Source organism: Lepidothrix coronata, unplaced genomic scaffold (genome assembly GCF_001604755.1).
Source record: "Lepidothrix coronata isolate B3197 unplaced genomic scaffold, Lepidothrix_coronata-1.0 Scaffold75, whole genome shotgun sequence".
NCBI lineage: Eukaryota > Metazoa > Chordata > Aves > Passeriformes > Pipridae > Lepidothrix > Lepidothrix coronata.
This window is the reverse complement of record NW_016690255.1, coordinates 1,457,258-1,478,126: the sequence shown is the minus strand read 5'-3', so window position 1 is coordinate 1,478,126 and position 20,869 is coordinate 1,457,258. Positions and strand designations below refer to the sequence as shown.

At 39.1% G+C, this 20,869-nt stretch overlaps 1 protein-coding gene and 1 long non-coding RNA gene across 5 annotated transcripts in view; both read right to left on the bottom strand.

The window, feature by feature from the left end:
- NETO1 (neuropilin and tolloid like 1) overlaps positions 1-2,477 on the bottom strand; it is a 65,020-nt gene extending 62,543 nt beyond the window's left edge. For 2 of the 4 annotated variants that reach the window (XM_017819603.1, XM_017819602.1), the window contains exon 1: positions 1,647-2,474. In XM_017819603.1, coding sequence (XP_017675092.1) covers positions 1,647-1,674 — 28 coding nt within the window. In that variant the 5' untranslated portion in view covers positions 1,675-2,474. Of the gene's footprint in view, positions 1-1,646 lie in introns of all 4 variants that reach the window. The other 2 variants (XM_017819605.1, XM_017819604.1) reach the window with 2 other exon arrangements.
- A 6,246-nt stretch (positions 2,478-8,723) lies between these two features.
- Positions 8,724-14,203, bottom strand: LOC108499530. Its single transcript, XR_001875563.1, has 3 exons — positions 13,992-14,203; positions 10,640-10,724; positions 8,724-10,340 (listed from the first exon to the last, which is right to left on the bottom strand). It is a non-coding gene; the product is annotated as an uncharacterized LOC108499530 (long non-coding RNA).
- Positions 14,204-20,869: the final 6,666 nt, after the last annotated feature.

Here is a 20,869-nt window from a genome sequence, read left to right as displayed (position 1 = left end):
TCTGATTCTTACAGGTTCATTTCAAGCATCTTTATCTATTCACTCACCCTTCCTTTTCTATACAGAAAAAAATGGTGTTCAGAGAAGTAAAGAGAGTTGGTCCAAGTCACAGACATATTATTAGCAAGACGACAGAAAGAAACACAGGTCTTTTCAGTTTCAGTTGTAACCGCTAGAAAGGATCTTTCCAAACCACAGAGCTATGTTTTTCCAGAGCACAGAGCTATACTTACATGACATTATGTCACTACTGATTATTAATAGAGAGTCAATCTTGATAATAAAATCTAATGGACAAGAAGAAACTAAGAGATTAAGTTTGTTGGGGTTTTTTTCTGTACTTACCACATCTAAAATTTTCATAGATAAAAGGAAACGCTTCTCCCATATTGAAAAAAAAAAGAGAGAAAACCTCTTGATTTAGTGTTATTGACAACAACAGCGCCAAAATATGTATATTGACAGAAAGTAATTAAAATTATGGGCTTCATGGGACAAGACAGCACAATATACTTTAATTAAGCAGACAAGGCAGACAATTTTATTCTATGATCTCTTGCCTTTTTTATTTCTCAAGCCACAGAAAAAGAACTGTGCTTTTCACAGAGGGGAGAAAAAAAAAAAAAAGACCCCAAAGAGACCAACCACGCAATCTTCACTCATTGAAAACTGTCACTTGGGAAGCGTTGGCAGCATGGCAACAATATTGTGATTATCTCGGTTTGGGAATTATTTTAAAGAAGTTTCCACCAAATTTCTTGTTGCATTATCACTGTCTTCCTCCTTCTCCTTTCCTTCCTAATCGTGGGTGTAATTATAATCATGCTTTCTAGTGCCATTCTGATTACGCATCTTTCCATCTTTTTAGACCTCTGTATTTTTTTTCATTACAAGCTGTACATTAAGAGATTTATCTCTTGGCTAGGCTTTCAGGAGGCTGTGATTTGGCACAGACGTGGCTTAGCCTAGCGAAGAGTTGCTGGACGAGCAATACCTGGCCACAGCGCTATTGTACAGGTGTGGGCGCAGAGGGAAGTGCTGGAAGGCACTGTGCCCAGTCAAGCCCCTTCAGTACAGCGGACCCTCTGCAAAACAGAGGCGGGAGATGGGATCCCACCCGCGCAGGCTGAGGGCCCTGGGGGTGTTCGGACGAGTAGGTGATACATTTCGGTGCCTCCTTGCTGCTCCTGGAGGATTTCGGCCCATGGGGCCGCCCCCGCCCCGCAGACCTGCGGGATCCGTGCCCGGTGTGGCCGCCCCCGCCGCGGCTCTCTGCACTGCCCCGCGCCCCCATGGCCGGTTCGAGCCACGGCTGGGGCCACACCGCTGCGGACAGCGGGGGCTGTGCCCCCCTCTCCCCCGGCACGCCAAAGGCCACCAGATGCGCCGCGTCCAGTGAAAGCCTTCAGCCCTCGGGAGCGTGTCCCGCCGCCCCACGGCGCTGGCAGACACGGGCTGCCCCCCGGAGCACCGCAGCGCGGTGGGGGATAGGGTGCTGGGTGTGCGGGAGAGAGTTCGCCCCCGCGCCGCGGAAGTCTGGGCGTCCCGTTACGCCAGTTGTGGAGGCAGCGGAGGGCAGGATCCCGTGCGCGGCGGGGGAGCTTGGTCAGGGGTGGTGGGCTGGGAAGGGGGAGCCAGATACTCACTGTGAAAGAAGCTGCGTCCATGGGTCATGTCTGTTCCTTACACAAGGGGCTTCGGTCTCCACTAATTCCATTTAGATACGGGAGGACTTCCAGTGGCGGGGAGAGGATGGAAGTAAGAAAAGAAGAAGAAAAAGAAAAATCCCGAAGCCCCTACACACACAGCACAGCGGAGCAGCCCTTCCTCTCCTTCGCTCTCCCTCACCGCCTTCAAATGATCACCGCCGGCTCAATCCCATCACACCCGAGCGATCACCAGCACCGCCAGGAGCGTTGCATCGCGGCGGCGGGCAAGGCGGCGGCGGCGGCGGCCCGCGCATCCAGGTGCCGGCGGGCGGCGGCGGAGGAGCGAGCCGAGCCCCTAGTCACCAGTTTCATACAGAACCAAAAGCAGATCGAAGCATTTCCTGCAGGACTCCGAGCCCAGCGACTTCCAGCCCTTCGGCTTCTTTTGATGCATTGAAGAAGGGATTAATGGGTCCGTCATCAGCTCCCTGTGCTTGCTCCTCTGAAGGGGTGGGGGCGCGGGCGGGAGGGAACCCAAAGAGAAGGGGTGGGGTAGAGAAAGATTTACCAAATAGGGGATTTAGTCATATTTGTGTGCAATGAGATCCTTATTAGAGAAGAAATCCTTTAAAATAGAATAAATCCATTTTCGCAAAACCCTCTCCCGCGCGTCGCATAGTATCAAGTGGTAGCAGCGGCAAAAGGCTGAAAACACATTGCACGGTCTGAAATCCCCTCGGGAATGGATGAAGCGAGAAAGAGATGGACGAGGATAGATAGATGCCCCCTCACTTCTCCAGTCCAGGGCGAGAAGCAGAAGAAAGCCCTGGCGTCTCTTTCATTCATTCAGTGCAGGGAAAGGGGAGGGGGTGGGTGGGAGGGCAGCAGTGGTGGGGAAGGAATGATTTCAAAACTGGGAAAGGAAGACCAAGAGGAGAGGGATCCTTTCCCCTCCCCTAATCAGTTCATGGATCAGACAAAATGCTCATGGGTTCCTCCTTGACCTGCACCTGCTAAAGGGAAATTGAAAAGATTTTCCCCCTTGAGAGGCGACTTCTTCATCTACACACCCACACCCACATACAGACACGCACACACACGCGCACAAAAGGGAGCAATAAAAGTTTATCTGCTAATCCTCCGGCCACACATATAAGGATTGCCTCTTCCAATCAGCCCAGAGACAACTGCAAAATCTCTCCCTATCTCTCCCGCCCTCCTCTCCTGTCTAGACCTCTAGAGGAGGTTTATCCTCCCCAGCTACATCCCACCCCAAACACCCATCCCTTTGACGAGACTGCAGAGGGCTAGTGGTCAGGGCGGGAAGGGAGGGAAAGGGAGTAGAGCACGGAAAATATAGTAAGAGTACTAAGAGAAGCTGAAATGGTCTCAGTGGAAGAGGGGAGGAGGAGTGAATGAACAGAGAGAGCTGTATCCCTCCTTGGCCCCGGGACCTGGCCCTGCAGAGCCGCGGCAGCGACACCTGACTCCCGCAGCACCGCGGCCCCGGCACTTTCGGACCGGCCGAAGGGAGGGCGACAAGAGCGGACAGGGGCAAAGCGCACCGCTGGGGCGGCGGGGAGGGCCGAGGAGAAGGGAAGATTTGTGCTACAGAAGTGCGAGGGGAGCAGCATAGGATCCCCCGGGCTCTCTGCACCGCTGTTGCTGCGGCTAGGCTGGGGAATAGCCGACGCGGGAAAGCCGCCGACCCCGGAGGGGATGGGGGCAGAACCAAGGGACCCTGGTTACCGCCAGCTCAGGCTCCCCACGCCGCAGCAGCGCCTCGGAGGCGGGGCCGGCCCCGCTCCTCCTTGCCCGCAACCTGATGCTCACGCCGTTTGCAACAAGAAAAGTGTGTCTGGAAGCGCAGCCGGGGCGGGGAGAGGAGGAGGGACGGTGTGGGGGTGTCGTGCAGGAGCCTGTAGATCAAATAAAACTGAAATACAGTGCAGGATCCTCCTTTGCGCGGGTGCGGGGGAGGTGAGCGCAGGTCGGACGGCGCCGATGGCCGTGTGCTGGCGGCCCTGCCGCCGGGCCCGGAGCAGTGGGGCACAGCCGTGGGGCTGGGCTGCCCGCTGGGGCCGGAGCGGGTCCTGTCCCCCAGCCCGAAGGCAGACCCAGGACTGGGGGTAGTGACACGGCAGCCGGGAGGCCTGTTGTCTTTAGGGCACCTTTTAATGGGGAGAGTACCCTTACTGCCTTTGGAATAACACTGAGCAGCACAGAGGCTGCTCTGGAAAGTGAATGATGAGAAAGCCTGGACATTCATTTATTTATTTATTTAACTATTAATTTATTGAGTGGTTTTCCCAGTGAATCGCCTTATTTTAATAAGGAATCTCTAGGTTTTTTCAGCTTGTGGATTGTCTGCCCCGTAGCCTGAAATCAAGACTGTGCCTTCCATCGATGCTTAATAATGCAGTCAGCAGTAGCAGCATGCACGGTAGGGTTAAGTCTGAGGTGAGCTTGACTAGCAGAATTCATCCATTCAACCAGCCAGCCAGCCAGCCCTCAGTCCAGCCAGCCTGACTGAGCACTTAAAATTCCTTCTGGGTTAGAAGAGAACAGGGTTTTGCTACAGGGTTTTGCAGTAAGCTCCTTATAATAAGGAATATAGAAGATATAAGACTTTATGAAAGGATTCACCTATGTTTTGTGTAATCTGTCTTACCATTAGCAACATTGAGTCTGCAGCTGTTAATCTTAATAAACTGTCCTACTTTGCTTTCTAACCCTCTCAGCACTTTCTTTGACCTTCCTTATTCTCTTCCACCACAAGTTATAGAACTTTATTTGTCCAGTAATTGAAAGTCACATGATTTATCCATAGGATGAACTTCTATAATACAGATGTTCAGACTGCCTCTAGTCAAGCAACAGTAGAGTAACTGGAAAAGGGTAGTGTTGAATCCAGTCATAAGAATGTTTATAGACAGTCAGATGTTTCTTCTGCAGGATGATGCAGACATCCATATGGCTAAGTTTCAAGTTATAGTTACTTTAAAAAAAAAGGTTATAGAACAAGTAGGCACAAAACAGCTGATTGCGCTGTTCTGTGAAATGTGCTGTGTCACATCATATAACAGTGAGCTTCAACATTTTTCCTTTTCTGAAATAGGGTGTTTTCAGCTTTAAAGTTCTTAGATCTCTTTTGCTTGTCACTCTTAATTTTAAGGACACTATTGCAATAGTATTGAGAAACACAAAGTCGTACTTCCCAAGTGTGTTTATGCCAAAATGTAATCAGTCACCATCATTATGGAGGGAGACATCCACAAAATAGCTGAGGCATAGCCACAGTGGCCATTGGATGTTCTCATTAGCAATGAGACCTTAAGGAGATATCTCAGAATCTGCATAGTTGAATGCTAAAAGCTTGTTCAGACGTGTTTATAAGCAAGGACATAGGGTTTGAAGTTAGAGATGGTCCAAATCACTTTCTACTTCAGCAGATCTCACTTCTATAGAGAGTTTGAAATGTTGAGCTTCATACAACTACTGAAGTCTTCACCACATTTTTTTGGCTTTATATTTCATTTTGCTGCAAAATCTGCTTATGTCAGGTCTGGTAAATGCTCTTTCTAATAAGGTAGTAGCTCACCCACTGTGGTGTGTGCATCTTTCATTACCCTGCTATTGTATGGGTAAATTTTTATAGTGTGTATTTTTTTCATCCTGAATTAGCCAATCACCAGAACCTTGTGCTTCTACTAGGCAGTAAACTAAAAGTTAGAAAGGGACTCACATTTAATCAAACATGAGAAGTTAAAAAAAATGGAAAAACATAATGACCATAAATAATTTTCTAAAATGGCATCTTGGTGTTGTTTGGAAGTTTTTGGATTTTACTTGGTAAGAGTCTTATTGATTTTTAAATGAGTTTAAGGGTGTTTTTTACATTTCGCATTTTCCTTAGAGTAAGAACATTGCCTTATTTTATTACATGGAATGACAACTACACGTTTAGATTAGAAATCTATTTTTACTAGTTCTGTGTTGGTTGTCAGCTGAAATCTTGTTTTTAAAAATAAGCAAGACAACCAAACATAATTATGTTTCTGGATTCAGTACATACAAAGTTACTCTTTGCAGTCTTAAATCATCCATTACTTTGCAATCTCTTCATATAGCGAGTTCTGTCAGCCTCTCTCTTCACATTCACAGCTGAGTTTTTCTATTGATTTTTAGGGAAATTTGTTTGAGCACAGAATATTTTATTCAGCAAGATATGAAATCCTTCCTTCCTGTGGTATAACATCTTTAGGCTAACCTAAGATACTGATCAGTGATGGCTGGTATGGCAGAAAGGAGATCACCCATTTGTAGACCTATTTAAACTCTACGAAACATTTTCAAATTGATATTATAAAATGAAAAAAGACAAATATGCATGTAAGTATTTCTAACAGTTTTGTCAGAAACAGCAGTCTACAAACAAGTTGCCCTAAAAATCAATAGAAAAACTCAACCTGTTGAGATCTTTGTGAAGTATTGGACAATTTCTTAAACAGACAGAACGAAAGCTTTTGAATCTGAACTGTGTTATGCTGGTGTTTCAGCACAAGAAAAGAACATAAAAATTCTGCCTTGCTTCCACCCCTTCTGTGCTTGGCCTATGTGTTTATATGTCAAATAGCACAAGCAAGTCCAGGATGACTGGTTGTACGTGGCCCTGCTTGAGCAGAGGGTTCAACAAGACAACCTTCAGAGGTCCCTTCCCATCCCAGCCATTCCACGATGCTGTGATACTGTAAACAGTGGGGGACAATGGAGCATAAAGCAGGTGAGCAGTTTCAGTGAGAAAAAGAAAATCGTTAATATTCAGGACTGATTTGGCTTGCTTTCACGTTAATATTCAGGACTGATTTGGCTTGCTTTCAGTTGTAGCATGCAAGAAAATGAGACAATATATCTGGATTATTTTCTCCTTGAATCAGAGGAGATTATTCAGTCTCAGTTAAAATGGTAAATTATTGTCTCAGCTAAAAATTTCCCAATATGGAGGCACCTTAGATAAATTGCCTCTGTACATTTCTCAATGAAATTCTTTCCTGTGAAAACAAAACCTGTTCGGCATTTATTCCATTTTTTTGCCACTTTGGATAGTCTTGTCTTAACCCAGCTCTGCCACTGACAACTGTTCTAACTATACCCCATAATAACTAAGTGAATTAATTCTTCTTTGTGTAGATAAAAGACTGAAAGGATTCAAAGTAGCCATGAGTTGTTCCCAAATTCCTAACAAAAGGCTCCTTGAACTGTAAGAAAAAATGCAGTTATGAAATAGAGGAGGTATTGGCTCCCTGCTTTATAGAAAACAATCTATGCTTCTGAGAATGGGAAAGAGAAAATACAAGAGTGATATTTTACTTTTCAATGTTTTCTTTAAAATCAGTTTGGATTCTCTGTTGTCGTATATAATCACAGATGCACTTTTTGTCACAATCTCTTTGTGAATGATTTTTGTTGCTAAAATGTAGCAAATCCAAACTAGAGGCTCAGAATAGCACAGCTATACACAGTGTGACATTTGGAAACACCAAAATGAATCACCAAGCCGATCAGCACATTCGTGTTTTAGTTCAGATTAGGAGTGTGGTTCTAAAATGAATCTCCCAATTGCCCCCACTTACCACATTTTGGATTGCAAATTGGGCCAGTCTTTGAGTGTGTGAGCTGTTTTACTTATGGATGAAACTAAGCTGAGAGATGTGTTTCAGGAGCAGAGTTGGTTTTCCAACTTCTAAAGGGCATGCAGTCCACAGGAACAGAGTAAACCTAATGCTAAATAAATACTCCTTAAAATCGATACAGAGCAGGCAAGGAGAGCTCAGTATCAACAATTTCACCTTTCAGATAGGGTCCTTTTGCCCCAAGTTGCTTGTTAATGTGAAATATTCAATATTTCTTCCAACAGTGCTATAAACTGAAACAAGAAATACTGAAATATACTCTATTCGTTTGTGATGAAACACCTACTGAGAGGCATAATATGTACCTCCCTGTGTGATATCAGGATAATGGAGCATTTTGGTCCCTTAGAATAACCTCTACTCTCTTATTATCCATTTTTTGGTCATTCGCAGACGTGTCTCCTGTAAGTGCAGGAGGACTCTGAGTTTAGGCTCTTCCAGTAAAGGCTTTCCTGAACACGACAGAGTTAGAACACCTCTTCCTAAAAACTTTCCTTGAAAATTGAATTGTGTTTCCCTTCTGCAAGCCAATCTGGGAGACAATACTTAAATATGAGAAGCAAGCGGTTTAAAACGAGGAACAAAGAAAAATCTGATACTTTGTATCTGCAGTTTCTCATAATTAGTCTCGGATTTACTAGTTGCATCTCAGATTTACACGATACCACACAATTTTAATGAGATTAGAGACTTCTCTTCTACAGGACACTTGCTATTATTTCTTCTTCTCTTTTTTTTTTTTTTTTAATTCTTCCTGTTTGATTAGTCTCACTGAAATGGAATGAATTTATAAAAGTATTTTTTTATGTGATACAGGAATTGACAAGGTTGTCTACTGTAGTCAGTTTTCTTATTTTATCCAGAACAGTGGTCACTGAAATGGGGGCAGACTGTGCATTCATGGGGTACACAATACAACTCACTGGGGTGCAGGAAGAAAATATTTTTGCACCATTACTTAAAAAAAAAATTAAAAAACATTTTTATTTCTTCTTTATCTCATTCTTTTTAATTTCTATTTTTTATAAGTTTTACAATTTACAAAAGGCATTAGTAGGGTAGTTCATGTATGCATTTTATAAATAAATAAATAAAGGTATATTGGGGGCACATGCTTAAAAATCTTTTAACGATAGAGGATTGCTCTAAAAAAAAGTTTGGACAACACTCAACTACTGTCAGCTGTCCTCTCTGAAGCAAATGACAGTTGCAGAAATACTAGCCAAAATTCCAATTTTTAGGCGGAGACATATTTGCAACTTAAAGTTTCAAGAACCTATGATTCTACTATTGCAAGAATAAGGGCAATTCCTAAGTGAATTTCTTAGTAGATAATATGAGTTTTGGTTGGTTGGTTTGTTTTGTGTTGGATTTTTTTGATGGGGTTGTTTTTTTTTCTTTTATTTTGTTTGGGGTTTTCTGTCATTCACACATTGGTGAGTTGGAAGAAAGCTGTTGAACAGGAATATCTGAAAAAATTTTCTCTTTTCCAAGTCACCCAGTAGGAATTTTGTAATTACTACTCTCTGGCTCAAGTAACTTACGTTAAACAAAACAAAACCAACAAACAAAAACCCAACCAACCAAATCAACAAGAGAATTGATAAATTATCACTTTTCAAACAAACAACTGTAAAAGTACATGAAACTCGTGGTAAACCTTTCCCCAAGATTATATTCTGAATCTTCAATAACAGATTAAGTTGAAGACAACAATGAAAGTTAAACCATTGGAATATGTATAATTTAAAATTATAAACTGAAGTGGCAGAAGCTAAAATAAGCTTTAAAATAGATAACTTACTGCTTAAAATATTCTATCATTTAGCACACAATAAAAACCTATTTAAAAATTGTGAGTTGCATTTTTTTCTGAAGAATAACTTCCAGCTAGTTTCCACACAATAGGCATGTTGTGTAGAAGTAAAAACCTCTTTACAGAGATCAGTCTGATCCAAAGCACTAATAGCACAGTGACAAAGTGATACTAAATTTGAGTACTACATAACATTATGGGGCCCATGTTTGAGATAGAAGATTCAGATTTTTATAACACAGTTAAGGGTGACCCTTTAAACCTGATAAGCACAATATAACCAACAACTGGTTAAATAAATTAAGATCTATTGCAAAATCAAATGTTATCATTTGATGTAATTTCAACACTGTTTTCAGCAGAACGTTGTGTTGGAAAATGCATTACAGAAATAAAACTATCTCATATGTATTCTGAAGTAATAAATTACAAATGTCATTACAAAATAATGGTAAATATTTTAACAGAACAAATAATAGTAAAATATTTAAAGAATTATTAAGAATGGTTCAAAATGCTGATATTTTTTAAAATCTGAAGGTAATCCCTTGGATGGAAATATGCTCCTCTGTGATCCATATTTACACAAAAAAAATATTGTGACTTCTTCAAATGTCTAAAATATCTGGCCTTTCCCTTTTATATCCTAAACTATATTTCATATTTTTAAAATCTTCCTAAAATCAAATGCTACATTTATGCATAAACATGCATATTCAGAATTTTGGAATTAGGTATTCATAATAGCATTGCTTTATGTTGTGTAATGAAGACTACAAACAGGCCAGCTCTGAGGTTTCTAACTTAGTCTTTTTTTGAACTGTGACCATTCAAATATGAATACTCATATAAGTCAGAACGTTTATCTCCGCATTTACTGGGATTAAAAAGAGTCCTTGCAGAGATTTTACTCTATACTAGCAGAAAAAAAAGTGGCTGGTGAAAAAGAGTTCTCCCCATAGGATGCCAGCTGAAGAAAACATTAATCCAAAATGAAAGCATCTGATAAAACTGCAAGACTCCAAAGTGAAAGAATGAAGTGTAAATTGTAGTGTGGATTTTTTGATAAAATCAGGTGCTCATTCCTGTGCCTGTAGATAGCCAACAGAAGCTGATGATGAACTGCAGGAACTTGCTGCTCATCTAAGTAAGACAGTTCTGCGCCTCGCTCCTTTTGCTCTTCTGAAAGAGAACTTTCTCTTTTGAATCATGGAGGGAATTTCTTTCTTTATCATTTTCAAATTCTTTCTTTACCATCTTAAGCTACTTAAATAGAAATATCATAAACAAAGCATTTATTTGCCTATTGGTCTGCCATGTGGAAATACAAAATGTCTGGAAAAAAGGCAGATAACTATTGTGTTAATAAATTGTAGCCCCATGATAGATGCCATTGAGACCTCAGTACAATATGCATACACAGTAGACTCTATAGCCATGTTCTGGTGGCATTAACTATTAGTTGATTCATCTGCACTTACCTCTGAGCCATCCCATTGCAGCTTTCACTTTTTCCTATAACTGTGTTTAGGGTAAATATATGCAAATGACTGATGGGTGTCCCACCTGAAAAATGTATTTAAAAATAATGTAACGTGTAGGGACTGTAGGAACTTGTTCTTCATTGTACCTTAAGAGAAGGTATAATTTAGTTATGCTTGCATGTTTTCCTGAAGCTCATTAAATATTTTCTTTGTTATTCATAAAAGAAATTACCTCCTTTTAAAGACAAAAAAGAAGTTTCTCCTATATGATTGTATGGAATCTTAAAAGGATTAATTGGAAAGTTTGACTAATTTTTCTTTCATTAGTGTTCCAGTGGAACACTGTAATTATACGCATTTTTCTCGAGAATTGTTGTTATTAGGGCTCAATGTACCATTTAAGACAAACACTCTTTTTTATACCTGGGAGGCAGGGTGAATCATATTTATTATTTAAGTGAAATGTTTGTAATATCATGCCATGGAAAGAAGTGGATGAATATTGCTGTCTTACAAAACTTTTCATCCTCTTGAGAGAGTAAGAGAGACAGTGTCAGGTCACACATTTTGGAGTTAAATTTGTTATTGTTAGATAGTATGAAAATATTAATTACGATAGAGCTGCTTCAAAAAGGACATTTATTTATAATCTCTTACAGAAAATTAGTTTGAAAGCTGCATGCAGTTTGCTAACTTCCAAGTCAGCAGCTTTGCTATATCTAGCACACAAGTTATATGTGTAGTGCACAGAGCAAAGTTACAAGTAAATAGATGATGGACTGAAAACTAGATTGAGATAAGAGTAAAAGGGGAAGACTGAATTAGAAGCAGAAGCCTGGCTTGATCAGCAGGTGTAAATCAAAAAAATTTCACTGAAGATGTTGGATACACATTTATCAGGCCAAATGAAGTCTTATCTTAATTACTAGCTTCTACATTAATGCATAGGTTAGACTTTCATTGCATTGTTCTGTTCGTAATCTTGAGATGGGGAGAAAGGAAAAGGTTGGCAAGAAATGGAAAGAATACATATACAAGGCAAGTATGATGTACTCCTAATGGAGATACTTGGATATTAATGGATAACACTGCAGACTTAACTCATCTTGGTATAACAAATACTAACAGATGTAGGAAGCTCCACTACTAAATATCAGGTCATCATCTGACAGTAGAAATCTAAACAATTTATGAGGACCTGAAGTCACATGACAAAAGTACTCAGAGACATCCTCCACCAGGGTAGGATTCATTCAGCTTCATACCTGGTATAGAGTTAATTTTCCTTATATGGGGCTATGATAATTTTGTTATTGCTGATCAGCACGTGTACAGAATCAAGGCCTTTTCTGCTTCTCACACCACCCCACTGGTAAGGAGTCTGGAAGTGTACAAGGAATTGGGAGGGGACACAGCTGGAACAGCTGATCCCTAGTGAATATAGGATATCCCAGGGCATATGGCGTCACACTCAGCAATGAAAACTTTGGGGAAGAAGACAAAGGAGGGATGTTCAGAGCGATGTCATTTGTCTTCCCAAGTCACTCTTACGTGCAATGGAGACCTGCTTTCCTGGGGATGTCTGAACACTTACATACCAATGGGAAGTAGTGAATTAATTCCTTGTTTTGCTTTGCTTGCATGAGCACCTTTTGCTTTACCTGTTACCCTGTCCTTATCTCAACTCAGAGCTTTTCTCGCTTTTACCTTTCTCATTCTCTCCCCCATCCCACGGGGGGTCAGTGAGCGCCTGGCTGTGTGGTGCTGAGCTTCCAGCTGCAGCCAAACCAACGCAGTATTGCATGTGGTTCACACAGCCAGTCCCTGTCTATAATGGCACAGGACACACTGCTGCCATGGCTGGCCTTACCTGGGTGTTTTTTCCTGCTTCCAGAAGTTTGTTGCCTTATGTAAGAGCCTGCTTCACCAACACCTGAAGCTATCTGGAGTGTCTTTCGTGTTCTGTATACATATGGTTTTAGTTTTAGGAAACTGTTATCAAAATATACTAAATGAGGCAAAGCGATTGTCTTGTGCTTCAGGACAATGTTAGTATGCATTAAGGTTGCAATTTCTCCAAGAGGCTAACTACCAATACAGAGTCCTTGACTATTATTTACACAACTAAGTTGTTACCAGGTGAAAACCTTTTCAGTTCCTAGTTTAAAATGCATGTCCTGTCATTTAAGTCCTATAACACTTCTTCATGGTTAAGAAAAATATGTTAAAACCCATTTTAGTACACGTTTCCTGCAGAAAGTAAACTATTTCTTTCCAAGGCCCGAGCTCATGGAAAAATAATCAAGTCTCTTTAAAGTCACAGCTAGGACAAAATTTAGTATCATTAAGTCAATAATGTTAAAATTACTTTCAATTTCCCTCTTTTAAATGGCCTTTCATTCACAGTGTGCATATGCAAATTCTGACAGAGGTCTTCATCGTTAAATGAATCGTATGCTCTTGCACATGACAGCTTTTAAAATTACATTTCAGCTTTCTCAGTGTATCCTGAATCAGCCTACTAAACTGACTAGCATCAAGTTTAGCTATTCTATTTTAAAACTGTCAAACATTATTAGCAAAGCAGAGAAGCAGTTCAAAAAGTAATTAATTCCAAGGCTTAGAGTAAACTGCTATTTTAATTAAAAGAACACTAAATACTAATGTTCTGATTCTTTGTACTTAGAACATGAAATAAAAAAAGTCTAAGTCAATTACAGTTAATACATTTTAAATGCCAGCTGAAATATATTAAAGGCATATGTCCTGTTCCTCCTATTCATAAACTGCTTCAAAAGAAAAAAAAGTTAGATCATATACCATATTCATTGGTTATGTTGCTCCTTTTTTTATGGATTCTCTTTCAATTTGTGCTGAGTAGAAATATCAGCTGGTACACAATGAGTCTTTTCACCAAAATTACACTGCATAAAATGCCAAACCTCAGTTGTGCAGTTATGGCAGTTGCCACCTATAGGGCCACAGGAGGTGTAAGGTCCAAAACACTCTCCTCATTTGAAGCTTTGAAGTGCTTTCTATGCTTTGTAAATTTACAGCTTCCAGCTTGTCCAAACTTTAGATTATACACAAGGAAGGTACTGTGCATGTGAAGAAGCACTGTTCAGAGTACTGGAACAGGCTGTGCAGAGAGATTGTGGAGTTGCCTTCTCTGAAGATATCCAAATCCCAAGTGGTTGTGATCCTGAACAATTTGCTCTAGGTGAACCTGCTTTAGCAGTGGGGTTAGACTAGATGATCTTCAGAGTCCCTTCCAACTGTAATCATTCTATGACTCTGTGAAACAGGAATTTTAGGCAGTTTGGTTTCTACTAAAATTTTACAGTCTCACCTTTGGTGATTTGATCTCCTCATGAAGCGTTTAAAGTCTCAGCAGGTATGTCTGCAGTGTCCCACATGGCTGGTCTCAAACTAGCACTGATCCCCTCACTGCCAAACAGAAATCTTCAACAGGATAATCACCATGGCCTGAAGCAGTTTGAGCTACAAGTCATCCATAAGAAACAGGAACAGGAAGCCCTGTGCATCACATGATTTTATCAACACTGCTTGGGGCTAGCTCAGGTATCTATGTCCAGAGCGCCTTTGCACAAAATAGTTCTGCCTTGTTACTTATGCCTGTGATGTTTATCTCACTTCATAGTTGAACTGCAGTAATGCAATAAGTGTCACCACAACATTTCCCATGTGGACAAAATTCCAGCTTGTTCAAGAAGATTTAAAAGGAACATATCTTTGACAGAAACAAAGACTAGGCTTGTCCTTCCCTCTTCATGATATTTACTGTCCTCATAATTTCTAATTCAGTTACTACTTTGTGGCCAGGACTCAGGAAAACTAATCAATTCAAATTCTGCGGAGGAAGGTACAGAAAACGGGCTTAATCTTCTAGTTAAAAAAAAAAAAAAGAAATCAAAATTTTGTTGCAGATTGTATGTCTAGCCTGCAGGAGTGTCAGATAAAATTTCAAAAACTAGTGCAAGCTTTTATCATCACTGTGAAGCAAAAGACTGAAAAATACTCTCCTTTCTTCTCAGCTACAAGGTTCAGCACTTTGACCTTGCCTTCTCTAACACATACACTTTTAAAGAGCTGGACAGAAAACTTGCATCTGAAATCTGAGAAATCCTGGTTCAAGTATTTTTTTTCCTGATTTAGACTGCAGATTTAAACTAGAGGTGCTGCATCCTAAGTAATTATCAAGAGGTTGACCATGGGCTTTTATGCATTTAATTTTCGTGGAAAATCTAATCCTGGACATAAGAAACTTTTCCCAAAAGATGTTTACACAAAACTAGCACATTGCCACAGTAAGTTTCAATTCAATAACTCTATTAATTTAAAAAAAACAAACCACAAAACAAAATAACCAAGCAAACAACCCTCTGCCATCAAACTGCTGCACTGAAAAAATCCCAGCCCTTCCAAAATATAAAGTAGTATGTTTACAAGCTAGAAAAACCACAAAGCATTCCACTGCATACTCAAAACAAAGCACTCAATGTTAGTCAAATACTCAAATTTTATTAGTCACACTAAGTGGTGCAACAAAAAAACTGTGTTGGAGAGTCCGTGAGGCTTCTTCATCTCAGGTGTCAGGAAGGATCAGCTGCAGAATTAGAGACTGAAACTCCAAATATAAAGTGTAAATATCCATTGCAAGAGTATTATTGAATTTGGCTTCTAAATTTCCATTACCAGCAGAGATACTCAGAGAGGGATGTTCAATCATTCATTCTTTGCTCAGAGAATGAATTTAACCTTCCACTGAGTTGTCCATTCACTGATTCAGGATCAGTGAAACTTGCTTTTGATGTACTACATACTTGACTAGCTGTTCTTTGCCTACAGATAAAATTTTATGTCACCATCTTTTTTACACAAGAAAATTTTATCAGTATTATCTTAGTATTATATGAGACAAAATTTTTTTGCAAGCTACACTACTGTCACGTGACATGTTAATATTGTCCCAGTACTACCAATATGAGCACAAATGTGTATCAAGTATTAAGGCTTATCTCAAGTTTTACAGCATTTTTTATTGTAGGGTCCATTCACAGTTTCTTATACTTATCTAGGCTTAAACTACTTGTGTAGGGTTTTTTCTGCCGAATAACTGATTCTATCTTCACTCTTTGTAAAAATGTCAAGAATGGTTGAGCCATTTCTCAGTCAGATGTAAAGAAATAAAATCCTGCTAACTAAAGATTGTAGAGACCTTACTTTAAATGGAAGAATATCATTGTAACTTAAATATTTCATACTTCATGCTATTAATAAAAGTATTAAAAGTGCATGCAAATTTGACCAAATTAGGAGACAGAAGCACAATAGGTCTATCTTCCAGCCAGTAGAAAGAAAGGAGGAAGAAAATAGAGATATGAAAAGACTAATACATAACTGAAAGTATGCTTCTTCTAGATGGTGCTATTGCTTTGCTCTTGTGGGAAAAAAAAAATCTTTCAAGAAAAAAATTGATTGTGATAAATTTTTATGTTATTGTTACACAAATTAGACATATTATTAGGATATAAAATAAGATCACACATAGCGTACCTAAATTCTAAATTTTTGTTATATTTATGTTTTCAGGTACTTTTTATGGTAATTTTCAATTTCTTGCATATTGCCATAACTAAATTACATTGCAGCAATTAATACAATCATTTGATTTCATCTCTAAAATTTACACCAAAATGAGGCTTCTACCACAGAAAACTTTTCTTTTTCCATTGGCAGTATTGAAAGGCTTGAAAACCAGAAAATACTCCTAAAACTCTCTGGGATTTGTATGTACGTATGACTGCACAGCAGTCAGAATTGAAAAAGGTTTCCAAAGGTCAAATAAGAAATGGTATATATCAGAGAAACGTTCTTTATAAAGGTATTTACATTTCTTAGCATTTATATTACTCCATTCCTAATGATCAGAATGTGTTCCTTTCTGTGCAGGTGCCTAATTTCTTTATATGGATCTAAGAATAAAGGCTTCAATGGAAATAAATTGAAGGATTCAGTAGCATAAGTGTTGAGAAAAGCTGTAGTTCAAAGTTGCTTACCTAGCAAAAATCCCAGGAAGACAGCATTGATGTAATCTATTCAAAACATTATATGGCTCCTTTACTGCAGTCTGTGAGCATCTCAAAGCTTTTATTGTATTTATTTTAAAATCTTCACAGAATCATAGGAAAATAAAGCTGAGAGGGGCTTTAAGAGGTCACTGAGTTCTCTGGCACAAGATAAGATGGACTATATCTTTGTCATTCCCGATGCATGTTTATATAGCCAGTCCTTAAATTCGCTAGTGAAGGAGACAATACAGTCTCAGTGGGCAATTTCTTTCCATGCTTCAGTAGCCCTATTATTACTAATATTCAACCTGATTCTTTCTGGGTGGAAATCCAAATCCATCATATACTGACCAAACAACATGGGTCAGCTGAGTGTGTTTAAGCAACACCAGACTTTGAGTTTACACTGCTCAGGGTGAAGTGATGCTGCTCAGTTGAAGTTTACTCCTTCATTAAGGGAACTAGATTTTTCATTTTAACATTATGATCAGTCTGTTATTTGGCTCAGAGATCACAAAAGAAGAGTACAAAAGGAGAGATATCCCAAAACATAAGCTGCATGTTTAACATTCAGAGTTCCTCCCTCTAAATTACCAACAGAGGAACAGTTTACCAAACTATTGTCTATGCAAGCTTCTATATATGGGATACTTTGGGTGATTTCTCAGTGGTTTACAGAAAGCATTTTAATTAAGTAACAGTACTTATGGTGCTTGTGGTATAACATGTCAACACATACCTGAGGCATTTGGGTTGCCAAGTATTCCTTTTTCATTTTCCTCTTGGCTGCCTAGTGCAACACGAGACAGTGTTCCTCACTATTGCTCACCTTGCCTGGTTTGGTTGCTGCTTCTAGTCAGGACTTGGCTCTCATTACCCACTTCTGCATAAAGCTTTAATAAGCAAGAAAAAGAATAAATTGCAAAGTAAGCACAGAGGTCTTTATACTTTAAGCGCATATTAAGGTACGGTCTAGCACAAGGGCCTATAATCATAACATGCTTGTTGGAAATCTGAAAAATTCCCAGATACTTCTTAAGTTTTCTAATAAATCTTCTAATAAATCTTGGGAACAACCAGATGATGGCATTTGTGAAAATAGTAAAGTAGTAGTCATCAGAAATCATACAAGTTCACTTTCAAAATATTGAGAAACTCACCTGCCATACAGAAAAGGAGAAATTACAGGTGAGAACATTTCCGAGATAATTCAAAAGTTAATTTAATAATGCTCTCAGAGTTATAGTGTGTTGATCTTTTTGTATATCTGTTACAAAATGTATACTGTCCTTAACTGCTCTTTAAAATGCACTTTAAGAAAATGACCTAAATTCATCACGAAGTTGTCTTTGCCCTTTGAAAATAAATCATCTCAATTTTAAAAGTCTTATTGAACAGATTTAATTTCCACAGTAGGTCTGAACAGAATCAACATATCACTCATTCCATTTAATGAAATGCTGTATTTTCAAAAAAATCCACCACAAGCCACATTCACATTCTGAGTCACAAGATGAAAATTTTAATAGGATTGGTGTTGGATTTCATACTATTTTCAAAATCAGAACTACATGATGTAGTCAAAAAGTGTTCATTTAGATTCCGTTGCTTCATAGTTTAATGAAAACCTGACAAGTCAGATATATAAGGCAGATACAGAAAATATACAGAATATGTGAGAAACCCAAAGTTTTACCAGAAAAAGAAGATAAATTCTATTTATTGGTTTTCCTTACAAAGGAGGTGAGGATTTTCCCCCTCTGAAACTATTCTTTATAGACGAGTTCAAAGTACTGCTTAAACTGGAGTTGGTGGTAGGAGCACAAGTAGTGACCATAGAAATGCCAGCTTGTGAAAGAAAGCTGGATAATGAACTGGATAACTATAGATCAGCCGGAGATCAACAGTGGGCAAAATCGTAGAAACAAGAGTTGACCTGAGGATAAATACTGCTTTTGTAGAGGAAAGACACGTCTGATACATCCACCAGAGTCCTCCAAGACAGTAATAAACTCGTGAGAAAATAAAAGGCAATTTGGTTAATAAAGTATTCTTGCCTTTTCAGTATATTCTGTGCAAAGGTTCCTAGATAAACTAAGATGTCAGAAATGCCAGGCAAGATTTGCCCATGGTAAGAAACAAAACATGGAATTAATGGTCAGTTTTCACAACTATAGGGACTTCTCAGAGGGACCTTTTTGGATCTCTGTTGTTAAACATGTTCACAAATAAATCTGAAAATTATGTGATATAGCTTTTTAAGAATACAAAATCATTCAGAAAGGTCAAAGCTGAGTGTGCAGTATTACAGAAGGACCTTATAATATTTGAATGAAGCCTTGAGAAACTGAAAGATAAAGTGGCAGATTAACTCAAATGAAATAACACAAGCTAATTAATTTTTAAAAAATCACCCGGTGACATACCCACAATAAAAGACTCTGATTTATTATGATAAATGAAAGAGCTCTTGAAGCTTTTGTAGGTAGCTCCTTGAAATTATCAGATAGAATTTTCAGCTGTCAAAAAGACAAAATGAATGTTAGCCACCATCAGGAACAGAAAAAAAATAAATAGGAACTTGGTTAGAATGCACATTCTTACATGCTGCCTGTAGTCCTGTTCATCCTATCTCAAAAAAACTCACATTAAAATAAAAAAAAATATGGATCAGAATATAGGAAGTGTGTTGAGACAAACTGAGTAGCTTCTATAGGTTTGGAGAGAGATTACTGACAGAAGATAAGATGGAAAGCCCAAAGAATTATTAGTGACATGAAATGGGTGAACTGGGAGATCTGGAGTATAAGACTCCTATTTCTTTTTTTTTCTTTAAGCAGGTGCTCTTAATGATTGTGAGGGACAGGACATTGAACAAGATTTAGTTTTATGCAATGCATAATTGTTTTAAATTTTGTTATTAGCATGCTTTTCAGCCTCTATTAAAAAAAAAAAAAGGCATGTAAAATATTATTTGCATGCAACTTGTATAAGTCTTAAAGAAAGGAAATTTTTACCTGGACTTGGTCAAGGTACATGAATAGCTGGTCAAGTACTGGCATTTACTGGACTTTCATTGGGTGATGCTGGCTCTTTCAAACTGTTTGTTTCTCTGTCAGGCACTTAGTTAAATTAACCAATACAAAAGACTTGACAGATTTTTTTTCCCCTGTGTACTCTAAGACAGGTCACAAGGACTTGAAATACTCAGATTCTCAAGCATTGAGGGAGTCTTGACAAGAAATCTTCTTCTACATTGGTGACTACAGAGTTCTTACAATATTTGAGGCTCCCTGAGATGCTTGGAAGTCCCAAGGGCTCTTTGTCTTCCTAAGTGGTCATTCTTCCTTGAATGACCATAAGAGTTTGGAGTTTTCACTTTCTTCCCACTCCAGGGTGAGCAGGAAGATTCTCTCTTGGCCAAACACCCTTCCTGGGATATCTGGAGCCCATGCTTTAATACTGAGTAGCTGGAGAGTCTGGAAATCCTGACTTCCAGACTCACTTTCGGGACACCAGTAACGTCCCACAGACAGTGCTTATTCTAGGATTTGAGTAAAAACCTGTAGTGGTTATACAGCTTTAGTGCTTGAAATATATACTCTATTATTTTATCTGATTCATTCCCAGAGGCAAATCTCAGCTTAAATTTAATCAATATAGGGATTGAACTGTTAATTCAACAACTGAGGTCTGCTGTGAAGGGTGCATGGAAACTTTAGCAAACCAAACAAACCCCAAAATAACCAACAGACTAAAGCTCATTTCACAGAACTTTACAGAAAAAATAGCAGCTTGGCTATAATAAAAGCTGCACTTTGAGTCAAATCTTTTCTCTATTCCATAATCACATGTAAAATAGATCTTGTTTCATTTTTATATTTTTTTCATAATGCCACATTAAAGCACCATATTTAAAAGAGAAGGAATGAAATTCACTTGCTCTGTATGACTCAAGGTGAAAAAGGAAAGAAATTTAAGTCATTCATAAGTTTTGCTGCTACTTTGTCCTCAGTGTACTCTGAATTTACATGTATTTTGAGTGCATTGAATGATAACTGCAAAATCTTGCTATCACCACGACATACAGTGCAATACTCTTAGTTACACATTGGAAAAAAAAAAAAGCTATTTA